General features: G+C 38.9%; 1 protein-coding gene across 1 annotated transcript in view; it reads left to right on the top strand.

Annotated features, from left to right (window-relative positions):
* ALG6 (ALG6 alpha-1,3-glucosyltransferase) overlaps positions 1-18,142 on the top strand; it is a 37,118-nt gene that overhangs the window by 15,806 nt on the left and 3,170 nt on the right. The window contains exons 6-14 of the mRNA XM_074961603.1: positions 3,365-3,447; positions 4,239-4,303; positions 8,274-8,459; positions 9,502-9,637; positions 13,320-13,405; positions 14,098-14,182; positions 15,485-15,555; positions 17,096-17,164; positions 17,318-17,516. Of these exons, the coding sequence (XP_074817704.1) occupies positions 3,365-3,447; positions 4,239-4,303; positions 8,274-8,459; positions 9,502-9,637; positions 13,320-13,405; positions 14,098-14,182; positions 15,485-15,555; positions 17,096-17,164; positions 17,318-17,516 (980 nt within the window). The remainder of the gene's footprint in view (positions 1-3,364; positions 3,448-4,238; positions 4,304-8,273; positions 8,460-9,501; positions 9,638-13,319; positions 13,406-14,097; positions 14,183-15,484; positions 15,556-17,095; positions 17,165-17,317; positions 17,517-18,142) is intronic.

The raw sequence follows: 18,142 nt of genomic DNA, 5'->3' as shown, positions 1-18,142 counted from the left end.
ACGATAGGAGCATGTTTACTATTTCTTCTGCATTGTTGAACAGCTCTAAAAGTTGGTTGCTGCCCTTTAGAATGGCAAACACTTTCATGTCTTTAATCATATTCTTGGCTTCAGGCACAAATGATTCTTCCTGGGAGTTCAGAAGCACCATTGCTATCCCCTTCATCATCATTAGTTTTTGTGTCACTGTGTTAGTCGTCACATGGCTTGAAATTTTCTAGGAGTTTTTAACTGACTGTGACCAGTCTGTGACTTCTTCAGTTGTTGCAAGGTTCTCATCAATCTGGTAGGTCTTCTCAATCAGCACACCAAAAAGACTTAGCAACATGTTAACTACTGCAAGAGGGAGCTCACGTTCATCTTCTGGATGAACATCTTCATTTGATGAATCCGCAGTTGACTTGGCAATGGTGAATCCACATTTAGCAAAACATTTTTTTTGATGGTGCTTGGCTCAATCTCACTTGATGCTCAATGACCCCAGTGTACTGCATTCAAGAGTGAAACCCTTTTCAGAAGCATTGGGCCCAATTAAGTTAAGTCAGATTTCAATTATTCTTCATCAAATTGATTTTCCTTTTCCGAAATTTCAGTTTTAGGGTTTGAATAACCCCAGCATCCATAGGTTGTAACATGGAGGTGCTGTTTGGGGAAAAGATGCAGAGTTTAATGTTTGTATGTTTAACAGGGCAGTGGCATGGCGTGTTATCCACAAACAGAATTTAATGTCCCTGTAGTAGCAATTTGCTATCAAATCTTTGTAATCATTTTTCAAAAAACGAGTTTATTCATGCTTTTTTGTTGAATTCATATTTCACAGGCAACTCCTTGATATTCAACTTGCCAGAGCATTGTGTGCATTGGGATTTACTGATCAGTATAGGCTTTTCTTTATCTCCATTCATGTTGGTGCATAAAGCAAGCATGATTCTTTCCTTTGAATGTTTCCCATTTGAACGTTGCTCACCTTTGACAAGGAGGGTTTTGCTGTTGCTGCTGTCTAAAAAACAGTCCAGTTTCATCCATGTTGTGGATTTCAGACAGTTCATCATCTTGTATGAGTTCAGGTAATTTTTGCTTCCAGTCTGAAACCACACTTTGGTTAATGTCTCCACTCTCACTGCATACTGTACAAAAGGCAAGGTTGTGCCTCCTCTTAAACAATTCAGGTCAGTGATTGCTGGCTTTAAACTCCCTGTTTTCCAAGTCCTCTGCAAATTTCATAGCTTGTGCTTTTAACATTGGACCACCAAAGATATTTACATGACCAACGACAGTGGATTTAAACCACTCGGAAGTGAGAAAATTGACGACTTAATTTCCAGTTTTGGCATGTTTTAATTTTCATTGAAGAATTTATACTTGACTCATAATCAGCGAGGATTTCTGCCTCTGTTTTAATGGGTTTTGGATTTGTGTGTTTTCCAATTCCAAACTGTTCGGCAATTTGACAACTGGTATCTAGCAGTGATATTGCTTTAAAATGTTACTCCATTGTAAGAAACACTTCAGATTTGCATTTCTCTTTTGCTTCCATTTTGACTTCTTTTAGTTTTAAACTGTAACTTACAATAGTGTAGACCTTTCATTTCAACACGTTCATGTCTTCCTTTCAAGTTCAACTTCTGGTTCATACACAGACTGATAAGTAGGGCCCTATCAAATTTGCGGCCATGAATCATGGAGCATGAAATCTGGTTTTGGTAAACTTTTACCCTATACTATAAGGTAAACATTTACAAAAATATACAGTGTTTCTCAAACTGGGGGTCCCGACCCAGAAGGGGGTCACAAGCCTATTGTAGTGGGGTTGTGGAATTGCCACCCTTACTTCCGCGCTGCCTTCAGAGCTAAAGGGCTTGAGATTGGTGGCTGCTGGCCGGGCGCCCAGCTCTGAAGGGAGTGCCGCCTCTAGCAGCAGTGGAGAAGTAATGGTGGCATCAGCAGTTCCCACTCTCTGCTTTGCCTTCAGAGCTGAGTGGACAGAAAGCGGCAGCTGCTGGCCGGCTGCGCTGTTGCCAGTAGCAGTGCAGAGGTGAAGAAGATCAGTTTCTCCGACGGGTTTGTTTTTACGGATAGGAGTAAGAAAATGTCGTTGCTGGTCACAGATGACTTGTTCAGTTTTTTCACAGTTAAATTATAGGGGAAAAACGTTCTGTGGCCTCTGCAAGTAGTCGCTCGAGACAGGTGGTCTCTCTTCAGAGGTGATCATTAAGGCAGGTTTTACTGTCCATATATATGAGAGAGACAAAATTCTAGGTTTAAAACTAGACTGGCTGCATAAGAACAGTCTCTGAACAATTTCTCTAGCACCTTAAGCATAAGTAGGGCTTTATCCAACACATAGTAGGCAGCCCTCCTTGTTCCAGCTCTTCTTTTGTCCCCCTCCAGACCACCTTTACAAATATTTACTGTGGGCAGAGCAAAGAACACCTCACTTCTGTTTGTCTCCTAGTGTTTCTTCTGTGAAATATTAATGCTTTGGCAAAGTACAGGACTGTGTTTATGAATCCAGACATGCTTCTCTCTCTTTAATCTGCCTTCATCCCCCCCCAATTCCTTAGAACAACTTGCAAGAATTTATTTGTAGGTGATGTCTTCTGAAAGTTGAGAATGTCTTTTCTCTAGCATGTAACGATCTAGAGCATTGCTCATTTACTGAGTGAGGCTATGCTGGGGCCTAAACAGTCTAATGCATGCAAGTTGCAGATTTTGGGGTATATTTGGAAACATTAACATTTCAAATTCTGTACAGCCATTTTTCGTAAGCTTTAAAGTTGAACTAACCCGTTTCTATATCAGACCTTATGTTTATGTATTTCCTTTCTTCCCAAACACTTTACAAACTAGATACACATAATGTGATTTGTAAAGCCAGAGCCCTCTCTGGAGTCAAATGCTGAAGAACAAAACAACACTACATGACAATTTAAGACAGAAAATGAAGACTACTGTGGCCAGCTGAAACTGTAGGGAAACTTCAGAAGACATGAATTTGATGAGGAAATAGGTTTCCACTGTAGGGGGTAGATACAAAATATACATTAAAAAATTTGTGGACAGCTGGACCTACCCATCCATGTATGTGGCTATATAGTTTGTGGGTTGTGTTTGGGCTAAACAATGTGCAGGCATTGCAGCCATCTTGCAGGTGCATGTGAGACTTAATCCTTCCTTTTCTTACTTGGTTCCACAAAACATCAGATGCAAGCCATGTAGGTTGGAAGGGAAAAATGGAGAATAAAGTCACATATTGACCATCCAAAGACAAATTATAAATGGAAATAGGTAATTTCAGTGAATTCTGATGAGCTATACTTGTTTGGGGAGATTCTTATGCATAGTTAATCTTTCTGTTTTTCAGTTCTTATTGCTGATTTGCTGGTTTACATACCTGCAGTTATCTTGTATTGTTGTTGTTTAAAAGAAACATCAACTAAGAAAAAGGCAAGTATAACTCTATGGTGTGTGTGTGTGTGTGTGTGTGTGAGAGAGAGAGAGAGCGAGAATAAAAATATTATTAACTGGAATATAAATTTAAAAAGCTGAAAAGAAAGTTAATTAATGTTACAAAACCACACAGTGCTTTCCGTTTACATAAAATGGACGCCAATCAGTATATCTTGCATTAAAGACTTTTCAGTAAGAAAACATGAAGTTATTTTACAGCAATTATTTTAATGCCCTTCAATAGCAATAACAAGGTGCACTGGAGTTTAGTAACCATGAACTACTGAATTACACTTCTTGTCAAATTTATTGCTTGGGTAGTAAAAAAAAGATTTGTGCTGTGACGTGGGGGAATCAAGGAACAGCCTTGGGTCTTGCACACCTCTTTAGACAGCAGAACTGAAATGCGTTGTGAAAGTGACACCATGCTCAGGGTTTTTAATGCTCACTGGTCTCAAGCATCTGTGGTCTGTCAAGTCATGGAGCAGTTCCCAGGGTTAAACTGAGCACAGTCATCTTTGTGAATTGGCTGGCAGAAGACACCCTGATGCTCCTTTTAATACTCTTTCCCACTAGGGCTCATTCGTCCCTTCCCACATCACTGGGGGAGGAATAATTAGAGGAAAAGAGTGTTCCCCAGATGAATGAGGAAGGGATCCACAGGAGTTTGGCCGGGCTTGTTAAAGGAGAACGAATCATGTTCTGGTTCCAGGGTGAAATGAATTGCTATAAAATGAAGTGCCTTGTTTTTGTGTGTTTAAAGATTTTTCTCTTTCTCTTTCTCCCAGATTGCCAGTGCTCTCTGTATATTGCTTTATCCAGGCCTCATTCTCATTGACTATGGACATTTTCAGTATCCTTCCATTTTCTTTAAAACAAAAGAATTTCAGTTCTAAAATAACATGAGTCCCTCCTACAATAACTTTTACTGGGAAGGAAGTTAGATTTGTTAGCTGAAAGTTGAGGGCCGCCCCCTCCCCCTGCAAAAGTTTTGAAAGGAAACAGTAAGCCTTAAATGGACTTGGAGCAAAAGATTGATGTGAGGCAAATCAATCCAACATGGCATAGCTTTTCTTTGCATCCCAAGTTCACCTTTATGCCACTCTGCCTTGTTTGAATAAATATTGATGGCAATCTGGCTGTGGGGAAAAAATGGATACTCGTGTGATTTCTGCCTGGATAAGAGAACCATCGTAGCTCTTGTTGGGAGGTGGTGAGGAGTGTCAGACACAGCCATGCTGTTCTGTTCTATAAAATGTGACCTTGTCTCTAGCTTTTGCAACCACTATCTGACTACAAAGAATGGGAGGAGATCATTAACATTTATTGAGTGTCTCAGATGCTTCTGTCCAATTTCTAGCAGCCATGATGCTTCACAATGAGATATATCTGTACACCTGACTCACTATACAACATCAATAGTAAATTAGAGTAGACTCTGCTTCTTGTGTCCTCTAATAGCCTTTGAGCCACTGACTCCCATGTTTATAGGTACCTTTGAAACAAATGGTGAATTTGTAAGTTATAGGTAGAGCTGAGTGAGTTATTTCCAAAGAATAACTTATCTAACCGGTATAGCGGATTGACTCAAAAATGTTCGTATTTCAAAATGCATTCAACACTTTTAAAACTCTGAATTGATTGAGTATTCATAATTAGAGCTCTTTGTTAGTGTTTCTGTCCCCAGATCAGAGGAGTTCACAAGTACTTCTGTTGAGAATACCTATATTTAAGATTTGTTTTCTGCTAACATGTGTACAACTTTCACATTAATGGCAACAAAAGTTGGTATTGTGAGTGTTCATAGGGAAACTCACATGATTTGGATTTTGGCTTTTAGCTGACCTGAATTTGTAACAGTTAACTTATCGCCTTGTAACATTGAAACACAGATGTATTTGTATGTTGGTACGCTCCATTACAGCACACATGACTATATTATGTTTTTTGAAATTCATTCTGGACCTTCTGACCTCCTGAGTTTTATGTCCTGTTATCCTTGCCACCTGGAATATTCCTTGCTCTGTATTGTCAGTTGAGCCATTGCTTGCTTGCATATCATATTAAATGTATAAAGTTTCAGAAGTCTTTTAAAGCAGGGGTGGGCAAACTACGTTTTAATCTGGCCCTCGAACTTCTGCCGGGGAGCAGAGTCTGGGGTTTGCTGCATTCCATGTGTGCTGTGGCTCCCGGAAGCAGCAGCATGTCCCCTCTCCCGCTCTTATGTGTAGGGGCAGCCAGGGGGCTCCGCATGCTGCCCCCCCAGCCGCCACCCCTGCAGCTTCCATTGGCCAGCAACCATGGCCAATGGGAGCTGCAGGGGCAGCACCTGCGGATGGGGTAGCGTGCAGAGCGGCCTGGCTGTGCCTCTGTGTAGGAGCCAGAGTGGGGACATGCCGCTGCTTTTGGGAGCTGCTTGAGGTAAGCCTGCACCCCTGACCTCCCTCCAGTGCCCCATCCCACTCCCACCCTCCTGCACCCCAGAGCTCGCACCCACGGCTGGAGCCCTCTCATTCGCACCCCAACCTCCTGCCCCAGCCGGGAGCTCCCTCCCGCACCGTGATCTTCTCATTTTTGGCCCCACCTCAGCGCCCGCACCCCCAGCCGGAGCCCGCACACCCTTCCACACCCCAACCCCCAATTTCATGAGCATTCATGACCCGCCATACAATTTCCATACCTAGATGTGGCCCTTGGGCCAAAAAGTTTGCCTGCCCCTGTTTTAAAGCCTCCATATCAATGTTGATATACCCACAGTCTAGGCTGAGATTTTCAAAGCCACCAAGGGAAGTTGGAAGCCAAATTCCCATTAATTTTAATGAGAATTGGGCATGTCAGATTCCTATGGCAGGTTTGAAAATCCAACCCCTAATGGTATTCATGCAGGTGTGTATACTTTTTTAGCATTAGTTTACAATGAAATATTCACATTTAGGTCTTGGTTGCAGCTTATATTAGAAAATTAGCTATTGTGCATATCCATAAGCAAGTGCAGTAGTTGTTCAGTCCAAGCTGTAGGAAGGTGCACCAGGTAGCCGAGATGTGCGGAAATCCTTGGGCTGTGATAAATGTGGACACTTTAAAATACGCTGTTGGGTCAAAACTAGGCATATGAAAAATCAAATTTTGTTAATTCATCTCTAATAACATACTAATTGTGGTGTTCCCTCTAGAACAGTGGTCCCCAAACTGGGGGGGAGGGCACAGAAGAACATTTAGGGGAGGTGCGGCGGAACCTGGGGCAGCCCCCATGGGGGGCAAGGAGGGTGCACCACCGAGGCCCACTCTGCTCCCAGCTCCGCCCCGCCCCCAGCTATGTTCATGGCCTCAGCGCCTGGGCCTGGCCCCGGCCCCCAACTGCGGCCCAGCTTGCTGCTCCCAGGGTCCGGCCCTGCTCCCAGCCGCAGCCCTGGCTGTAGCACTGGTGCTGGCCTCGGTCCCCTGGCCCCCAACAGCAGACTGGCTCCCAACCCCAACTCCTGACTGCAGCTCCCAGGGGAGGGGCGTGTATAGATTACATTATGAGTAAGGGGGGGAATGCAACATAAAAAGTTTGGGGACCACTGCTCTAGAAAATGCAGCTGTCAGGTGAGAGGCAGCAGCAGAAACCAAACTTCTAAGAAACACTCTACTTTCATAAAAGATTTTCACTATATTTTGCTGCTTCGATTTATCCTGAAATCATAGTTTTGGCACTGATTCTGCAAAGACTTATGCATGTGCATAACTTTATACATTGTGACTAGTTCAACTGAAGTCATTTGAGGTACTTAGAATGCAGAAAGTTAACTGCTTGTGTAAGTCTTTGTAGGATCATGGCCTTTTGGCATCATAGTTAGTGCTATGAAAGTGATAGTATCACAAATACAATTATGATTTTTGATTGGGGAATAAATAGCAGGTTGAGAAATGATTTATAAAACCCAAATGTGTTGTCATGTAGCTATCTCTACTGGCCAACACAGAGTAGGGAGAGAGACATACATTGTTTCAGTATTTCTTAGGATATCTGTGGCATCTCTCTAATTCAGTTTCTTTTATTACACGTTAATTGCTGCTTGTGATGCATTTAGGTAGAGCCTGAACAATAGCACATCAAAGTCAATGAGAGTCTCTTCATTGACTTCTCTGGGTTTTGGATCAGGCCTCAAGTGTCAAAAGTAAATAACAGATTTTTTTTTTTTTGGTTGTAACTATTATTTGTTTTGCAGTAGTGTCTAAGGGTCCTAATCATGGATTGGGGCCCCTTTGTGCCAGACGTTGTATAGACACATAACAAGAAGACAGTCCCTGCCCTGAAAAGAGTATAGTCTAAATATGAGCATGTTTAAATATTCCATACAAAGCTGTACTGCAAAAAAGATTTAGGGCTTTTGATAATTTTATCCATAACCCTGGAAAATATGAGCACAAGAAAATGTGGAATTGCCACTAGTTGTATCCTACTAAGTCCTACTATGTCAGTGTAGATTTTTTATTAACTCTGGTTAAATGATTGTACTATACTATTGTAATAACAATCTGTGCAACCACAAAACTCTCTTTAAGAAGTCTTTCCTTCTGACTCTATGGACTTTTGATCAGGCCCCCAAATGCAAAGTTACAGTTGGCTAACCTGTTTAAATAGAATTTAAAATATGTCTGTGTGAACTAAATAGTTGCATATTTGGCACTAGATTTTTAAAAATGAAGACTAACTTATAAAACATCTGTTTTGAATATATTTTACACTAATCACCGGTGGCTTTAGTTCACTGTTAACTTGTCACAATGCTCCGCATGTTCCCTGTCTTGTACATCTTGTCCTTAACATAAAAAAACATATATAACTCTGTGAGCCTGGGCTTTGCTTTGTGGGGTGTACTTTCTCTCTCTTACGATTGGGACCTTTTAGGATCACTGGCATTTTGCTTGGCCATAAATTATAAACAAATGGAACTCTACCATTCACTGCCATTCTTTTGCTACCTACTTGGAAAATGCTTCCAAAAAGGCCTTACAGGAAAGGGGTGAGTATCTTTAAAATTTAGTATCCAAACACTAGCTCAAGAATGCACTTAGGCAGCCTAGCCTTGGGAATTTGATTCAACCTATTTGTGTTTTCATTGTTTCTCTATGAAGGGAAGGGAAGGTACTGATGTTATAATTTCCTCTGTTCTTGGAGAACAAGTCTCTTTTTAGCCGTTAAATGATACACTAAATATCTAACTACTTTTAAGGCATTAGAAAGTAAAATATATCAAACTTAGAGCTGGGTGAAATTTTTAGACCAAATCTGTTTTCAGCAAAAAATGCAGATGTGGTGACACTGAAACGTTTCATGAATTTGTCTGTTTTCCCAAATTGTTGATTTTCTTTTTCTTGGAGGGGGGGAAGGAGGAGGAGGGAGAAAAACCTTTAAAAAATACTGAAAGGCAAAAATTTTGTTTTGACATTTTTCAAAATGTCACATTTCAATTTTTTGGTTCAAAACAACTTTTTGTTTAGAAATTTGCTTTAATTTTATTTTAAAAAATTCAAAAATGATAAATGCTCAAAATAGAAACAGTTTCATTTTTGGATGAAGGAAATATTTTGTTCAACCTAAAGTGGATGTTAAAACTAAGTTGCCTGAAATTTTGAAATATTTCATTTTTGGTTTGACCTGAAAATGTGTGAGTTCCAATATTTTGGAATTGCCAGTGAACCGAAAAAACTCTTATTTTGCACAGCTGTCATTAACCATCCTTTTTCTGCACACCTTCATCATGCTGGAATCAAAGTTAAATATGGGCCAAAAGTAGACATCCAGATTAATGAGACAAATGCCAGTAGAAGTGACACAGTCCTAGTGGTTTTCTTGTGACTGATCTAGAGATGATGACATACCTTTTCTCTAGTACTGGTAGCTCTTCTCAAATTTGTCACATTTGGCGATCTTATGCACATTCAGTTGTGTCCTGTAAATACACTCTACGTTTTAAGCCCCAAGTGCCTGATATTTTTTAATATATAATCAACTGAGTTTTTGCCTCTTAAATATCTCAATGTAAACTCTTCTCTGTATTTCAGGTTAGTGTTGTTAATTAAAATAGCATTTACGGTGGTTGCTTCTTTTGCGATTTGCTGGCTCCCATTCTGCACAGAAGTGGAACAAATCCTGCAAGTACTCAGAAGACTCTTTCCCATTGATCGAGGCTTATTTGAGGTATGTGGGTTGTTTTGTTTTGTTTGTGTAAATGTTCTGTATTCTTAGATCCCTTGAGAAACCTTCATCATGACCTTTAGGGATTTCATGTGGAAGACACACCACAGAACTAGTAATCTGATCTGCCTTCATTGGCAGTCATTTCTTGCCAGTTATTTAATCCAGTATTTAACCCCTAGCTCAGCTGGCATCTTCCAGGATATTATATGAGTAGACAACACTTATCCCATCATCAAACCCATACTTCAGTCGTACATTTTTCCATTGACATAGATTCCATAGTAATTGACAGTATCAGAAGATACAATGTAAAAGTTAACAGCTTCAGAATCTCCCCTTTGGTTAGTATAATACTCAGCTTTATTGAAAAGAATTATTTTTACAACTAGTAATGGTTGTAGTGTTTCAGGTATAAATTAAAGCCTGCTTTGTGTCCTAGCTGATATTCTCAGTAACCACTTTCTACAAAAGTTGATTTAGACCAGTTGTGCTTTTACTATTCCTAAGTAGTAGTTTGATTCAGCACAATGCTCTTGAGGCTTGATCCTGCAAGATGCTGAGCACTGTCACCCCAATCCAGCAAAGCAATTAAGCACATACTTAAATCTAAGCACACAAGTAGCCTCACAGATGCCAGTGCATCTACTACTTATATGCTTAAAAAGGCACTTCAATGCTTTGATAGATTGGGGTCAGAGTGCTTAGCTCCTGGCAAGATTGGCTCAAGTTTAAGAGCAAGTTCTATACCACAGGCTTCCCCACAGTAGAAACTAAAGGGCTTTATTCAGTAATGCTTCAGTGCTTTGCTGAATCTGGGCCTCAGTGACTGTTAGTGTAAATGGTTTGCCTTATATATGTGGCTTCTGTTAGCAGTCCTTCAGTTGATACAAATGATACCACAACCTGCAATATCTTTGCCCTGAAAAACTAACATTATGGATACACTGAGGGTGGCATTTAATTTAGATGCAGCCATAGGAATATTTTCAGAACATAGTCTCCAGATGCTTGTTAAAAAATAATTGAAGCTTGGGAGATAAAGATATTTACAAACCAAAATACCTTTTGTCACTTTGCATTTTTTACCCTTTGCTAAGTTTAAAAATAAAAGCTGTAAATGTCAACAAACAATGAATCCAAAAGAGCCCAAGGATTTTAGTCTAATATTAGACCAAATATTTTCAGACTCAATAGGGGAGTGACTTACTTGGATACTAATCTGGATAAACTGAGAAATTGTCTATGTAAGCAATGCACAGTAAGTTTATACTCTGTTGCCTGTAACAGGTTCTTTGAATTGATTCCCATTTACAGAAACAGCAACAAATGCTGATGGTTGTAAAATCTTATTGGCTATGAAGTAGGCATCTTATATGTTTGCTGGTGCTGCGAAACCCTCTGTTCACTTGTAGTCCTCAGCAAATTTGAAGAGCATATTCTGTATTGCTAGTAAGCATACAAGAAAGATGGCTTAGTAGTTGGTGCTAGTAGCTTTCTTGTTATGTCTACACAGCTGTGATTCTAGCAGCTGTTTAGGGATGAGTTTCATGGGCATGATAGCTGTGGTTACAAATGTAATTTTGAAAGTGATCCTAGCACAACTGCTAATGTCTTTAGACTTCTTGATTTATTAGTGGTTAACTCTGTCATTGCTAGTAAGCAGAGCTAAATACATTCAGGTATGTAATAAATGTGAGAATATATTGAATGTAGCGCTGTCAAGCGATTAAAAAAACTACTGCAATTAATCGCACTGTTAAACAATAATACCATTTATTTAAATATTTTTGGAGGTTTTCTACATTTTCAAATATATAGATTTCAATTACAACACAGAATACAAAGTGCACAGTGCTCACTTCATATTTATTTTTGATTACAAGTATTTGCACTGTAAAAAAAACCAGAAATAGTATTTTTCAATTCACCTCATACAAGTACTGTACTGTAATCTCTTTATCATTAAAGTTGAACTTACAAATGTAGAATTATGTACAAAAAAAATGCATTCAAAATTAAAACAATGTAAAATTTTAGAGCCTGCAAATCCACTCAGTCCTACTTCTTGTTAAGCCAATCGCTCAGACAAACAAGTTTGTTTACATTTGCAGGAGATAATACTGCGCAGTTCTTGTTTACAGTGTCACCTGCCAGTGAGAAGAGGCTGGAATCCCAAGATATTTATGTGCCAGATGCACTAAAGATTCATATGTCCCTTCATGCTTCAACCACCATTCCAGGGGACATGCGTCCATGCTGATGACTGGGTTCTGCTCGATAACAATCCAAAGCAGTGCGAACCGACACATGTTCATTTTCATTATCTGAGTCAGTTGCCACCAGCACAAGGTCGATTTTCTTTTTTGGTGGTTCGGGTTCTGTAGTTTCTGCATTGGAGTGTGGCTCTTTTAAGACTTCTATGCTCTACACCTCGTCCCTCTCAGATTTTGGAAGGCACTTCAAGTTCTTAAACCTTGGGTCGAGTGCTGTAGCTATCTTTAGAAATCTCATATCGGTACCTTCTTTGCGTTTTGTCATATCTGCCGTGAAAGTGTTCTTAAAATGAACAACGTGCTGGGTCATCATCCAAGACTGCTATAACATGAAATATATGGCAGTATGCGGGTAAAACCACATAGCAGGGAACATACAATTCTCCCCCAAGGAGTTCAGTCACAAATTTAATTAACTCATTATTTGTTCAACGAGCATCCTCAGCATGGAAGCATGTCCTCTGGAATGGTGGCCGAAGCATGAAGGGGGCATATGAATGTTTAGCATATCTGGCACGTAATACCTTGCAATTCCGGCTACACAGGTGCAATGCTAATGCCTGTTCTCACTTTCTGGTGACATTGTAAATAGGAAGAGGGCAGCATTATCTCCTGTAAACAAACTTGTTTGTCTTAGCAATTGATTGAACAAGAAGTAGGACTGAGTGGACTTGTAGGCTCTGAAGTTTTACATTGTTTTGTTTTTGAGTGCAGTTATGTAACAAAAAAAAGAAATCTACATTTGTAAGTTGCACTTTCATGACAGAGATTGCACTACAATACTTGTAGGAGGTGAACTGAAAAATACTATTTCTTTTGTTTATAATTTTTACAGTGCATATATTTGTAATAAAAATAATATACGCTTTGATTTCAGTTACAGCACAGAAGACAATATATATGAATGCAGAAAAACATCCAAAATATTAAACAATAGAATACCAATTCAATTTTAGAAACAGCGCAATTAAAACCGGAATTAATCGCAATTGATTTTTTTTATCGCAATTAATTTTTTTGAGTTAATCGCATGAGTTAAATGCGATTCATCGACAGCCCTAATTGAATGTCTTCACATTTGAAAAAAGTTTCACAGGTGCTATCATTTTGATGTAAATTTTCCTAGAGATGAATGGTTTCAGAGCTTTATTTTCACAAAATGTGTGGTCTTGACTTAAGACTGATGGTGTCTTGTGTTCGAGAAAGAAACTGTATTAAAACAACTGAGAAATACTTTCAGATTATAATTTTCTATGTTTGAGCCAAGGTCACACTGACCCAGTATTGCCTTTCATTATAGCATATGACATTTGTGTGTCAAAATGTATTTTTCAGTGAAATATTAAATAATCCTCATATTATTTGAACAGCAAACTAACATAGATACAACTCATTAAATATCTTTTCAGGATAAAGTAGCCAATATTTGGTGTAGTCTAAATGTCCTTATAAAGATAAAGAATGTGCTGTCACCTCAAACCCAGCTTAAACTCAGGTAAGAGAACTGAAGGCTTTTAGGTAACTTTTACTTTTATTCATATCATGGGGGATTTTCAAAAGCACCTAAGTGATTTAGGAGCACAAATCCTATTGAAAGTCAAAGGGACTTGTGCTCCTAAGTCACAAAGATGCTTTTGAAAATCCCATCCATTAATTTTTGGGAAGAATTGAGAGAGGAAATTTTCAGAGTTCTTAAAAAGACTTTTGTTCATAGTGTATTTTTTAGTTCCAAGTAATACAAATAAAATTTAAAGATTTTCCCCAGGTGTGTATGTATGTTTAGAATGTTACGAAACTTTTTTCTGTGTGATCTGAGCTGAATAATTAGTTAAAATTGGGATGCTAGATAAAAATAACAAACACATGTATTTGACTTTTTCCATTATATCTTCTAGATGTTTTAAGTTTGCATAATCCAAAATATTTCAAATAAGCAAGTAGTTCAAGATGAGGCTTTCAGTATGGAAAATGGATAAAAAGTTACTGAAGAGTAAAATTTTCAAAAGCACCTAAGTCAATTAGGAGCATACACCACACTGACGCAGGCTCCTACCTGATTTGTGCTTTTGAAAATGGGACATGGGTCCCTTAGTCACCTTATAGCTTTTGAAAATATTATCTGAAAACATAAGTGGTTATCTATACATTAAAGAATAAACTTAATATTTTTTAAAAATAATCTTTTAGCTTTGGTTTTACATTTCTGACCCTGCTTCCGGCTTGTATAAAACTAACCCTCCAGCCCTCTCTCCGAGGATTTAAATTTGCTCTGGTAAGTGAATTTTTGTAATTGTTTCTTATTTAAAATCTGTCATTGAATGTTGGAGAATGGCCAACAGTTCTCCTTAAAATTGTCCCACTGTGTAGAGTTATGTATGTTGTTAAATGTCATTTGGTATCTGCTGAAGAGACTGTTTGTTTAAAAAGCATATCACCAATAGAATTGAATATCAAAATTGTATCGGAGGACCTAACTAATGTCTTTTAAATCTCAGGTTTTCCCCTTGTCTATACTTCTTTATTTCTCTTATCCTCGGTTTTCTTTATTTTAATTCTGTATTTTTATTATTTTCCTCTGAAAAGCCGTTTGAAGATTCTCCACACAATAAAGCTTTGTATGGGTTTGAGATTTCCTTTCTCTTTCGTTTTGTTTCCAGAGTGATAGTTTTTTTTTTTAATGCACTGGCTGCCAAATTCAATAAAAATTCCCACAATAGTCATTGCAGGCTCATTAGTGGTTTGAAAAGGAATGATCCTTTTTTTTGTTTTTAACAAATGTTTGCTTTTCTCTCTGTAGTGTAATATCATTGAACATAAATTTTAGGCATATTTACATGACATGAATTTAAAATATTCCTTTTAAACTAAAAGCACTTTTATATCAAGACAGATATCACTAAAATTTAAACAGTAGTTGATGTATATGGTTTAAAATATACAATAATTTCTAAGTATTATTTGAGTTTATAATAGTGATGCCTATAACTAGGATTAATCCTTCCCGAGAATTGTCTTGTAGTTTAATTCTTGCTCAATATACTTTTAGTTCAGTAAAAAGAATGAGACCTTTTGTTGTTACTTCTGAGGCGCGGGTTGTTCATGAGTACGGTTGACCCAGCATAATACAGCGTACCTCAGGTATGGTAGTTACATAGTTCTGACTTTATATGGTGGGGCCCCAATCCTGCAATCACTTATAAATGTGAGTAATTCAGTTTACTTTGATGGGATTACTCATGTGAGGCCAGTTAAGCACATGTGTAAGTGTTTGCAAGATAGGGGTCTTATTACATGAGTCATGTTCTGAATACTCTGGGTCAAACTTTCAAAAGGCTCCTTTTTGCAGCCACAGTCTGTTACAGGTGCAGCTCAGTGTACTTGTCCCTCTAACTATATTGAAAATGCAAATTGCTCTGGAATTGAATATATTTAGTACAAATTAGATACTTTAATTTATACTGGACACTTCATACTGATGCCAGCCTTTACATAAAATTAGGCCAACTAAAAAACTAAAACCTACACTTTGCATTGGGGAGATATATATTAACCTCTTCTACTTGAATCTTTTTAGATTAGTTGTGCATTGTCATTTTTCCTGTTCTCCTTCCAAGTACACGAAAAATCCATTCTTCTAGTATCAATGTAAGTAATTTATTTTTAGAAAATATTTTGATACCCTTTTCCCCAATTTGCATGATGCCACAGGCTTCTTCCTCACTTAGAAATTATGTATGTATTGGAAACAGACTTTTTAAAAAAATTGTGCATATCATTTTCATTCCGTAAGAACTTCTGAATGATAGGTAATTTGAGGCTATGAAAGTAGAAATTTCCTTTTGGACCACTTTCATTATCTAAACAAGATGTACTAATGGGGTTAACTAGGGTCCACTCAGCACAAAATATGCGTGACTGTCCAGGTGGGGGTTGACTGATTCTGGGGTGGGAAGGGTGACACTGCCATGGAAACCAAAGAAAAGCCCCAGACATGTAGTTGTCCAGCAAGGTAAGAAACTATATATAAAGTAAGAAATAACGATGAGTGAAATAGGGTGAATTCTCCCTCATTTCTCAATAACTAGATGGCAAGGGGCCTCCTGTCTTGGAAATAATGTATATATTCCCCTTCTCTTTCCTTTGTTGGGAGATGAGTCTTAAGGCTGAAGGTCATCTTCTTCCCCTTGGATGAAGCATAGCCATCATGTGGGAGGAATCTGAACACTGGCATGGTAGCACCTTTAATATTCCTCTCCTAAGTTTACATTAGAAAGCTCACATAGAGGCCCACAGGGGACAATTTTATCTAGATTGGCCACTAAGCTATTGTTTCTAGCTTCCTGGCTGAACACGCAACTTTACCATTCTTCCTAATGTGACTAGGGACGGATGCTTATAAACTGTAACTGTTCCTTTTGAATGCATATTGTGCTGCAAATCAACACACAGGGCAGAATATCTCTTGTACCAGAGCTCTGCTTGGTGTGGTCACAGCTTCTTTGGTTCTTGAGGTCAGCCTGTCACTGCGTTAGGGCATGTTTACACAAACACCCGATGCGTGGCAGCTACCGTGTTCCAACGTGTAGCACACTAACTGTCTGTGTGGACCCTGCTGCTACGTACTAAAAGTTCTCTAGTGTACACACACATACTGCAGTTTGAATCAGCAGTAGGTCAGTGCACACTAGGGAACTTTTAGTGCACAGCAGCAGGATCCATAGGGACAGTTAGTGCATGGCATGTGAGGGCACTGCAGATTTACACCTCAGCTTCTGTGCACTGAGTCTTCATGTACACATACCCTACGGCAGTGAAAGGCTGATGCCAAGGATCAAAGAAGCTGTAACCAGGTGCTACATCAAGCATAGCTCTGGTGCAGGAGATATTCTGCCCTGGTATATTCTTAATGGATCCTGTGCCAGTGGAGGATAGACAGAGGGAAGTTCTGCCATGTCTCCTATGCTGAGTGAGAGGGTGGTGGGCCCAGTACTGGCACTCTTGCCCCAGGAGGGAGTTCTACCATTTTCAGCTAGTGTCTGGTTCCAGATGGCAAAAAAGTGGCCAGATCACAATAGAGTCTCTGGCCCAGAATAAGTAAAACTTGTGTATAACAAAAGTCTAGCGAGAACCAGCAAAGCTGTTGTCATGACAGTGTTTGTACACCTATTTTTTTTTTTAATCGTAGACCAGTCTGCTTAATGATAAATGAAATTCCGTTGATGTCTACATGGTTTTTACTTGTGTCAACCTTCAGGTGAGTCAGACACTATTAACTTCAATACAGTATTTTTCCTGCCTTGATTCTCCTACATCTTTCTAAGCATATTATTTTTTTTCTCACCTTTTAATGTGTTACTTAAAATGTAAATTTGTTGGAATGTAGACTAATGCTTTTCTGTTTTAACAGCTTGCTGCCTCTTCTGTTGAAGGATGGCCTGCTTCTGGCCTATGTGGTGACCACACTGGCGTTTCTGATCGTATGTTTGACTTCTTTTTCGATATTTGAAAAGACTTCAGAGGAGGACTTGCAGCTGAAGTCACTCTCCCTTTCTAATAGGGGATACATTCCTTCATTTAAGGCATTCTCAAAGATTATTAAGAGTCTGGTAAGAAACTTTTAACTGTTCATAATATGTTGTTTTTTAAAGTCATGATAAACCAGCTTTATGCCCACAATTATGTACATTTGTGTGGCCACAGGATTTATATACTGTTTATAGAATATACTCTTGTTTGCACATTTGTTCTTAGTAGAAGTTTCATGTGAACAACTTCGTGTTGAAAACCACACAAGAGACCCATCTGTCTTCTTCCAAGATGTTTCGATATATGTAATGCTTTCCCAGTTCCAGTGTGAGCCCCTCCCCCGCCAAATCTGCTCATTCAAATCCCTCCTAAAAGCCCAGAATAAGTAAGTTATGAAGAAAGGAGAGAGCGAGAAATCCCAGCCTCTCCTCTTTTAATGACAGTATTGTCGAACCTTTTAGTTTCAAGCCTTTGGGGCCGGGACTGTCTTCACACTTCCCTTAAACAGTTGCATACGCTATCAGTGCTTAATAGTAATGAGATCATCCTTACTTGGCAGCAACATGTCAAAAGACCCTGTTCCAAAATACTCCTTAATGTATTGAATATATAGTAGGAAACTGTCTAATCTCTGGGGGGCGTTTTGCGGTGATTAGCGTGACTGTATTTATATCCGCTTAGAGAATGGCACACAAGATGTTCGTAT

Source organism: Natator depressus, chromosome 8 (assembly GCF_965152275.1).
Source record: "Natator depressus isolate rNatDep1 chromosome 8, rNatDep2.hap1, whole genome shotgun sequence".
Classification (NCBI taxonomy): Eukaryota; Metazoa; Chordata; order Testudines; family Cheloniidae; genus Natator; species Natator depressus.
Note: the sequence above shows the minus strand (reverse complement) of the source record. Positions and strands in the feature narration are given on the sequence as shown.